This window comes from Rosa chinensis, chromosome 2, assembly GCF_002994745.2.
Source record: "Rosa chinensis cultivar Old Blush chromosome 2, RchiOBHm-V2, whole genome shotgun sequence".
In the NCBI taxonomy this organism is placed as follows: domain Eukaryota; kingdom Viridiplantae; phylum Streptophyta; class Magnoliopsida; order Rosales; family Rosaceae; genus Rosa; species Rosa chinensis.
The window spans coordinates 50,537,156-50,547,060 of NC_037089.1; the positions used below are offsets into that span (position 1 = coordinate 50,537,156).

The 9,905-nt window shown below is 45.4% G+C and overlaps 1 protein-coding gene across 1 annotated transcript; it reads left to right on the top strand.

The window, feature by feature from the left end:
- Window positions 1–7,359: 7,359 nt before the first annotated feature.
- Window positions 7,360–9,414, top strand: LOC112184465 (E3 ubiquitin-protein ligase XB3-like). The gene is made up of 3 exons (XM_040513453.1): window positions 7,360–7,578; window positions 7,858–7,994; window positions 9,063–9,414. Exons 1-3 carry the CDS (start codon window positions 7,360–7,362, stop codon window positions 9,412–9,414), a joined length of 708 nt encoding a protein of 235 aa, XP_040369387.1.
- Window positions 9,415–9,905: the final 491 nt, after the last annotated feature.

Here is a 9,905-nt window from a genome sequence, read left to right on the forward strand (position 1 = left end):
CGCCACAGCCACCACCTCCGATGGCCACCAAATTTCATGTACAATATTGTCTCAACATTCTGAACAACTCTCTCGACTATGGGAAAGTCAGAAAATACCTCTAATTGGCCGAACAATTAAGCAATCCGAAGTATAGTGAAATTTTCCAATTATGCTTTCTTCCTCGACACTTCGATTCTCGGCAAAAGCTTTTGGGAGGATGATCTACGTCTCAAGCCTCTTCTGATTGGCCAAGTTTGGCCGGTTTGGTGGCCGAAATCTGGAGAACTCGTTTTCTGGCATGGCGTTCCACTACCATAGGCGAGTCGACGAAAGGGAGAGGAAGCGAATGGTGGCCGCGGCTCGTCCCCAGGTGGTCGGATGACTGAGTTGCAGAGGTGAGCCGAAGAGAGAGAGAGAACCACGGGAGGGAGGAGAGAGAGAAAAATGGGAGTTATCGGGCTCCCACAGTAAAATTTCCAAATATATACTAAATTACTATGAACAGTAACTTTTGTTTTTCGCTTATAACTTTCGTATACAAGCACCAATTTTTACGTACCACACATGCACGCGTTCGGCTTAATGTTCTCTACGACTTTTATGAAGAAAATTTTCTCAAATTTTGACCCAAACAAAATGTCATCTTTTAGGGCCCCCTAAAAATATCGAAACGACAGTAAAAGTGAAAGTAAAGGTCGTTTACAGTCCAAATGACTAGTAAATCGGTAAATTTAGGTTCGGGACGTTATACGTTGTTTCTTGGTTTTCCCACCCTTGGGTACTTTCTAGGGGGTGGCGGTGGGATCTGGTCTTTACACTGGTCGTATATCTCTTCATACGAGGCCGTGAGGATTGTAAACACTACATACCCTGGGAGGACTCCGTCTGTTTGTTACTGTTATCCCAGTGGGATGAGTGGTTGCCCTTGCCATAGTATTGGTCCTTTTGTCGTTTTCTCTGGTAGTTTCCTTGTTGCCACTCTCTCTTATTATCAGTTGGCGGTGGTGCAGAGTTTTTTTTAGCGGTCTCCTGATGGTTGGGGGAGGGCTGAGTGAACTTTGCCTACGTTGGAGGTGAGGGTGGGGTTTCTCCATATGTGATGAATTCTTCTTGTGCATGGATGACGGCTTCACTCATGACATGGTCATACGCAGCATTTGGATGATTATAATTAAGATGATAAAGAAACGGTCCTTTTAGCAGTCCCTGCTTAAAGGCTGCTAATGCCATTGTCTTATCAAGATCGCGGCACTGAGATGCCGTCGCTCGCCACCTGGTGACAAATGCCTTCAATGTTTCCTCTGCGCCCTGTTTGACGTTAAACAACTGACTTGTGTTGTGGTGTCCGGCGGCTAATAGGATGAACCAAGAAAGGAAAGTGTTCGATAACACGTGGAATGAGTCGATAGATCCTGGTGGGCACTCAAAGAACCAACTCATTGCTTCACTATCCAACGTTTCGTTGAACAAGTGGCAGAGGGTAGCGTCATCAAATTCCTTGTTGTTAGTGACTTTTTTGAAGGTGTCCATATGGACAAAGGGGTCAGTCATGCCATTGTAATGTGACATCTTTGGTGTCTTCACATGTGCCGGCTGAATGGCATGCAGGATCCTGGCGGTGAATGGTCCTGGCCTGGACACAAAGAGGGGATTTGGGGTTGGCACTAGGGCGCCCACCTCTGCCCGAATTAGCCTTTATTCTAATTGTTGCATCCTTTCTAGGATTAGGGCAGTTGCGTCGCCAGCGGGCCCTGCTTGATGGTTCCGCTGCACCAATTCTCTCTTGGGGCCAGGTGGGTTACCCTCAATTCTAGCCCTAGCTGCCGAGCAGTTGGTGTGCGGTTGTGACTCCGCTTCCTGCTCCAACATTAGTCGGGGCAGGGGAGGTGGGCCCATTCCTAATAGTTCTGGTGGCTTCAGCGGTACCTTCATCTGTATGATTGGTAAGGGTACCAATCCGCCAGTATTGGGTCGATTGAGTCTGGTGCTCTGCGATTACTCTCTCTGTGCTGGGTTAGCGTTTGCTTTCAGCGCCTTCTTTAGTTCGTCGAATTTTGACATCAGCGTGGCCACTTGCTTTTGGGCCTCGGCCTTTTCCCTGCTCTCGTGTTCGCATTCCTTGTTTGCCTGATGGAGGTCCACCAGGGCTAGCTCATACATAGCGGTAAGGTCCTGGCCAGGCGGGCGACTGCTACCTGGTTGAGCTTCTACTGCGGTTTGGGTTAGCGGGACCTGGGGAGTGACCTTGGGACAGGTGTGCTGAATAGTGCACGATTAACATTACCCGCTCGGTTAACGTTTGTCGTTGGGTTGGTGGGATGGGGGTTGGCGGATTGGTCCGCCTGCTCTTCAACGTTTCCCCCGCTATCATTAGTCATGGTGATTGTTGTGGTGGGATGGCCTTTTGTTCAAGGTTTCCTACAGATGGCGCCAATGTTAATGTCTAGGATTCAGCGGTGGCTAAACCTTGGTGAACGCTTATCTGATGGGCGGACCGCTACTTGTGATGTGATAACACTTTCGATAGCTGTCAAGTAAAATACAAAGCCGTCAAAGGGAGACCGCGCTGAGCGGTCTTCTCTCCTCCGATGCCTAAGTAGTCAATGTATTTATGTTGACAGAATAACAGGTAGGTAAGTAGTAAATGTGTAATTAATGAGAAGAGAATAGAAGAGAGAACCTTTTATAGGTGGGGAAGAGGCTGACCCCTTCCATGTTTTTGATGTGGGACTGATATGCTGCAGTTCCCAACTTCTGGAGTTTCTCATGCTATCTTGGCGCGGTGCGTCAGCAGTGATCTGGGGGTCAGCCAGGGCTCAGGCCGTAGCCGGCTTGGCTATGTTTCTGTAGGTCACTCCGTTGGCGGGAGTTGGTACCGCTGGCGGTAGCATGAGCGTGGCTCATTATAGCTAATTATGCTTGGCAAATGCTCATGTAAGTACACACTCTAAACTTAGAAGTTAGCAGTCAAGTTAAATCTAAGACTACACTACGTTAGCAATTCAAGAACATGCTCCAGAACATCAATCATTCAAACCCAGAAAACCCAACAGAAACTAGAAACCCAGAAACACAAAAATCCTGGCGCACAAAACATCACAGACATAAAAACCACGGCCACGCTACAAGAAACACAACAAGACGCATGCAATCTAAGGCACAAATGCAACCCAGAAGCATTACCAAGATCATAAAACGCACTTCAAAAGTCGCTGAGCAGAGAATGAAGATAAACAGCACAGCAAGATAAGCAAAACCAATAGATTCTACCCGCGCGATTCTTATCTCCTTGCTAAAAGCCCCTCTACTTTATATTCTCCACTACTACAAAAAGTTAATCACACAACACTAATCACACAACGGAACAGAAATCATCTGTTGTGTGTTTAAGTAAGCTTTATTGCACAACCATACTTGTTATATTCTGTTGTGTGAATGTCAACAAAGTGATAACTTTTTTATGAGAACTACATTACACAACTGACTTAAGTAATGTCTGTCGTCTGAGTCTTAAAAAAATTAGCGGCAGATTTCCCTCCACTTTGGAGCCTTGGTTGCCTCTTGAAATCTTAAATTTGTGCTACTTGATACAACAGTGCTTTATATTTCCGTTGTGTGATCGAAAACTGGATGCCAAATTTTGAGGAAGCTTGATTGAATGTCTTCCACAAGGTAAACCTAGTGCAAGCTGTAGAAATTAGACAACAGAAGTTATACTTTTCTGTTGTGTGAAAGTGGGAACATATAGGCGGCAACATTTTGAGCCAAATTGCTGTATGCGGCAGATTTCCCACCATGTTTTGACATTTTGATACTCTTACAACAGTTTGTTAGGTTTCTGTTGTGTGATTGCTTTGTTGGAAGTTTAATTGTGCCTCCCACCCAGGCCAAGCCACATCGTGTCGAAAGAAAAATGAAACAAATTCTCTCGAGCTCTCTCAGTTGTGAAACCCCCGTCTCTCCACCCCCCTCCCCACGACTCTCCCAATCGTGAAACCCCCCACGAAACCCCTCTCTCAGTCTCTCGATCTCTCTTGTCTCAATTTCATGCTCTCTTCTTCTTCAATCCCATCACCCCCTTTCAAACCCTAACCCTAAAATCTTCCTCCCCCAGCAATGGCCTCCTCCCCCGACCACAACCACACCCTGAACGGCGATTCCAACACCCACGCCTCCAAAAAGCCCAAACTCTCCTTCATCACCCCCTCCGAAATCGCCGCCGAATTCTCCCACCACGACCCCACCGTCGCCCGAATCAACAATGACAGCTTCGGGTCCTGCCCCGACTCCGTCCTCCAGGCCCAGCGCCGCTGGCAGCTCAAGTACCTCTCCTAGCCCGATCACTTCTACTTCAACCACCTCCAAGCCGGCATCATCCACTCCCGCACCCTCATCAAGGACCTCATCAATGCCGACCACGTCGACGAGGTCTCCATAGTCGACAACTCCACCACCGCCGCCGCCATCGTCCTCCAGCAGGCCGCCTGGGGCTTCTCTGAGAGCAAGTTCGAGCAGGGCGACAAGGGGAAGGCTAATGGTAGGTTCTTTTGCCCGCCGTCGATTGCGTTTTTGTATATGTACGGAACTATGTTATGAAGTTTTCTGAAATCAGGTTAATAAATTCCCCTGAATGGATGCAGGTTTCAAGTTGGATGCAAGCTTTTGAAGTCAATCTCAAGGTTGAAAGCTTTTGAAATATTGTGTTTGTTTGTAGCTCCGCATTTGACGGGTTTCTTTCTTAAGTTGTTTGTATGGATTGTTGAGGTCCCCATTATTGGTTCTTTGATAATCTCAGTGTTGAAGAAGCAGAATAAGATGACTCAGGTCTGTTTGTTTCTTTCTTTCTGCACTTTCCCTTTTTATTTTCCTTTCCTTGTGTGATTGGAACGACTGAAAGGACTGTGTGTATTGTTTGTGCAGTTATTGAGGAACACTGTGATTCCAGAAGCACCCATGTTCAAACCTAAATTTCCTCCTCAAGGTTTTTTTTATTATTTTATTTCTGTTATTTGTTTTCGTCTGAAAGGGAATTTGTTTTTTATTCATGTTGACTGATTGAATGTGATGTGAAATCAGAACCAGAAACCGGGGTTGTTGTTGTGGATGAGGATGGAAAACCAGAAGACAGAGTTGGAGTGGCCTTGAAATGTCTTCCAAACTATGATCCTGCTACCTGTTTGTTCGAAACAGTTTAAAGCTGCAACGGAATCACCCCCTATACAGAAAGTGTATGCGTAGGATTGGAGCATGCACACTCTTTTTTCTAGTTTCAAAGCGCAGAGACAGAGAGAGACTACACTTTGTTAGATCGCAGGTTTTGTTCCTTGGTTTTGGTTGGACTCTAAGGGCTTCTGCTTTTTGTGTCCTCCCCCTACTGCATTGTGTTGTTAGATTTGGTTTGGATTGGATTGTTTGTTTTATAGGATTCTCAGAAATTGGTCAGTTGTAAAATTTGAAGGAATATGAGACAAGCTGAGCTGGGTCAGTCAGGGGAGGTTTTGGAGTTTCTAGGGGGAAAAAAATAATAAGAGGTTTCTTGGTCGCAAGTGACCGGCTTTTTTTTATTTGGGTTCTGGGTTTTGCATTGAAGATGTGAAAGGTGAGTTCTTTTGGTTCAGAACACGTCATAATGGAAGAGAAGATGAGAATTGGAGGAGGGTTGCTTAGTGGAGCACAGTCTAGTATACTTGAGGAGATGAAGTTGTTAAAAGAACTGCAGGATCATTTTGGTTTGTTAATTTGTTCCCTTCCTACGTTGTTTTTTTTTCTTTTCTTCGTACTTAAATTTTTGAATTTGGGTGGTTTGAACTTATAATCGAGTCTTGTGCTAGGTGGAGGTAGAGGGGAAGTTATAGGCCTCGGGTTAAAATATAAAGTGAAATTGGTGTAATTTTTGTTTAGGAAGGTCTAAATATATTGGGTTGCCTAATTACTACTGCAAGTTGTTCTTGCGTATCACAGGTAGCGATACTGATGTCTACCAGTACCTAGAGCCTCTGTACAATGACTATCGGAAGTTGAGAAGTAAATTGGCTGATGGACGTAAGTTATGATCACCCTGATTACTATTTCGCTGTGAAAGTTTGAATCACATTGAAACAAATAGATATAATTCGCTGTGAAAGTAATCAGGGTGATGTGATTTGAATCACGTCAGGTGATGTGAAAGTTTATAACTTTGAAAATGTTTGATCTTTAGTTTTTTCTGGATGTAATTTGCTCATGGTTTGTTGGTTTTGGATGGTTTTCAGACTCCGCTTATGTTGGCTGCAATGCATGGCAAGATCTCATGCGTGCGAAAGCTTCTTGAAGTAGGAGCAAATGTATGTGAAAAATAACAGCTTTGGTTTGGTTTGGGTTTCTGAGTGTGAGGCTAATGTGTGCTATTGTGTCAGGTATTAATGTTCGATTCCCTTCACGGAAGAACTTGTTTGCATTATGCTGCTTACTATGGCCATGCCGATTGCCTCCAGGCCATTGTTTCCGCTGCTCAATCAAATCATGTAGCTGTTTCATGGTAAGTACAAACTCTCTAAAGTGATTTGGTCCTGCTTTGGTTGATCTTACTAATTTGGTAAATGATGACATGATATGTTGAATTGAATATCAGGGGATTTGGGCGATTTGTGAATATTAGAGATGGTAGGGGAGCGACCCTGTTGCATTTAGCATCGAGGCGAAGTAGGCCTGAATGTGTACGTATATTGTTAGACAACGGAGCTCTTGTTTGTGCTTCAACTGGCGGATATGGGGAAGAATTAAACTCAAAGTTCTTAATCATCATTGATCTGTAGTGTTGATTTTACTCTTAGACTGAGAAATTGGTGTTTACAGCTGCCCAGGAAGCACTCCGCTGCATTTGGCGGCAAGAGGGGGATCTCTCGATTGTATACGAGGATTGTTGGCATGGGGTGCAGATCGGCTCAAAGAGATGGATCGGGGTATAATTCCATTTCCATCAATATTCAAAAATCAAATTCTGTAGTCTGTAACACACACAGATCCCCTTGTGTTGTTTATCTCTAAATCAGTGCATGTTCTGTTCTTTCTGTTTCATCTATCCAACCACCATAGTTTTGTATAAAAAAAAAAAATCTTTCTTGATGGAGAGAGCAAGAATTGAATCTATTTGCATTAAGTGACAAACACTAAGGCCAACAAGTGTTAAACATTAAGGCCTCATTGGGGGTCTAACTCTGTTTTAAGATATTTTGTTTTTTTATTCAAGAAAACCTGAACCAATGATCATATCTCTTAACTTGATTTTAAACACTTTATTTGAAAGTTTGATCTTTATCTATTGTTTTTTTTTTGTAAATATGCAGGAGAATGCCATATATAGTTGCTTTGAAACACAAACATGGAGCTTGTGCAGCTATGCTAAATCCGTCATCAGCTGAGCCTCTGGTGTGGCCATCACCTTTGAAGTTTATTAGTGAGCTTAATGAGGAGGCAAAAGCTTTGTTAGAACAGGCCTTAACGGAGGCAAACAAGGAGAGGGAGAAGAATATCTTGAAAGGAAGCGGTTACTCTCTTGCATCTCCATCGCATTCTGATGTGCATTCTGATATAGGGATGGATGACAATCTTTCTGAGGTAATTTCCTACCTTCCTGTCTATTTCTAAGTTCTGTTCTCAAATATTTTACACATTTCAATTTCTAGTTACTACTCCTACTAGTAGGATGCACCTCAACACCTTGATTTCCCTTTTTTACAGAGAAAATAATTACCCACACCCCATCTACATCTATCTGAAACTTTATATTATGGGGGTACAGTTACTGCTGGCAATGCTTTTATCATAAGATTATTTATATATGTGTCTGTGTTTAGGTACTTCTCATAAATCATAATGGTCTCTCATTTTTAACAGTGCATAATGGGTTGTGCTTTTCTCTTGAGCAGTGATGGTGCAGCTTCATTGGTGCTAGTGAGTGGGGAAAAGGCACTTGAACTTGGGTTACATGCTCTTGTTCTTCATTCCTCTGGAAAACCAACCCCTTTGGTACTGTATTATGCTCTTCTTCTGCAATATGTGCTAACTCGTGAAGCTTCACAATAAGCTTGGAGGTGATGCAAATGAGAGTATATATAGTGCACAGGATGCTTGATAAAATGGCACAAGAAGGTTTTGTTGAAGCGAAAAGATATTATATCAGCTTTTGATTCATGTGTAGCTAGCTAGGAATGCTTTCTTGTTTGGCACATTACCTAGTGTACATACATGTACATTTGCAAGCATAATTAGCTATAATGGGCCACGCTCATTGTACCGCCAAGGGCACTAATTCCAACCAAAGGAATGACATACAGATACACCGACAGGCGGGCTACAACCTCAGCGGCGGATCACCCCCAGATCACCGCCGACGCGCCGCCACGCGCTGCGCCAAAGCAGCATTAGAAGCTCCTGAATCTGGGAACTGAAGCACTTCAGTCCCACATCGAAAACAAGGAAGAGGTCAGCCTCCTCCTCACCTATAAAAGGTTATTTCCTCTCTTCTCATTAAGGACGCATTCAATACTTACCTACTGTTACTTTGTCAACATAAATACATTGACTAACTTGGGCATCGGAGAGTTGAAGACCGCTCAGCGCGGTCTCCCTCTGACGCCCTTTGTATTTTACTTGACAGGTAGCGGAGGCTTTGAGAACACCACAAGTATCGATCCGCCCATTGGATCGGCGTTAACAAAGGTTCAGCTACCGCCGAACTTTTAGACATCAACATTGGCGCCGTCTGTGGGAATCCTTGAACAAAAGGTCATCCCACCGCAATTACCATGACTAACGGTAGCGGGGGAAACGCTGAAGAGCAGGCAGACCATTCCGCCATCCCCCAACCCTCCGACCCAGCTGTAGGAGTTAACCGCGCACTATTCACAACCCCGGCCAACCCCGGCGTCGAGGCAAATCCAAGCAACAGCCGCCCGCCGGGCCAAGATCTCATCACTATGTACGAGCTGGCACTGGCGGATCTTCATAAGGCAAACAGAGAACGCAAGGAGGAGCGTAAGGAGAAAGCTGAGGCCCAATGACAGTTGGCTACGCTGATGTCACGTTTTGATGAACTGAAGAGGACGCTGGGAGCTACCGCCCATCCCCCAACTAATGCTAGAGCAGGAGGCGGAATCACTGCCGCACACCAACCGCTCGGAAGCTAGGATAAGGACTGAAGCCAGTCCGCCTGCGCCGAGGCGCAGGGAGGTCCAGCGGAGTGTTAGGGTTGATTTCGCCGGCGATGCAACCACCCAGATATTGAAAAGGATGCAACAATTGGAGCAGAAGCTGACCCGGGCGGAGTCGGGCGCCCCGGCGCCAACTCAGAACCCACTTTTCGCTTCCAGACCTGGGCCTTTCACCGCTGCGATTCTGCAAGCTATCAGACCAGCGTATACAAAAACCCCGAAGATGTCGCATTACGGCTGAATGTCTGATCCCTTCGTCCACATGGACACCTTCAAAAAAGTCACTAACAACAAGGGATTTGACGACGCCACCCTGTGCCACTTGTTCAGCGAAACATTGGACGGTGAGGCGATGAGTTGGTTTTTCGAGTGTCCGCCAGGGTCCATTGACTCATTCCACGCACTATCACACGCCTTCCTCTCTCGGTTCATCCTATTGTCTGCCGGACATCACAACACAAGTCAGCTGTTCGGCGTCAAACAAGGGGCATACGAATCACTAAAGGTCTTCGTCACAAGGTGGCGGGCGGCAGCGTCTCAGTGCCGTGACCTAGACAAAACAATGGCATTGGCGGCCTTCAAGCAGGGACTCCTCAAAGGGCCATTCCTCTATCACCTCAACTACAATCATCCTAATGCGGTATATGACCGCGTCATGAGTGAGGCGGTCATCCATGTCCAGGCGGAATTCCTCACATATGGCGAAACCCCACCGCCACCAGCAACTCCAAC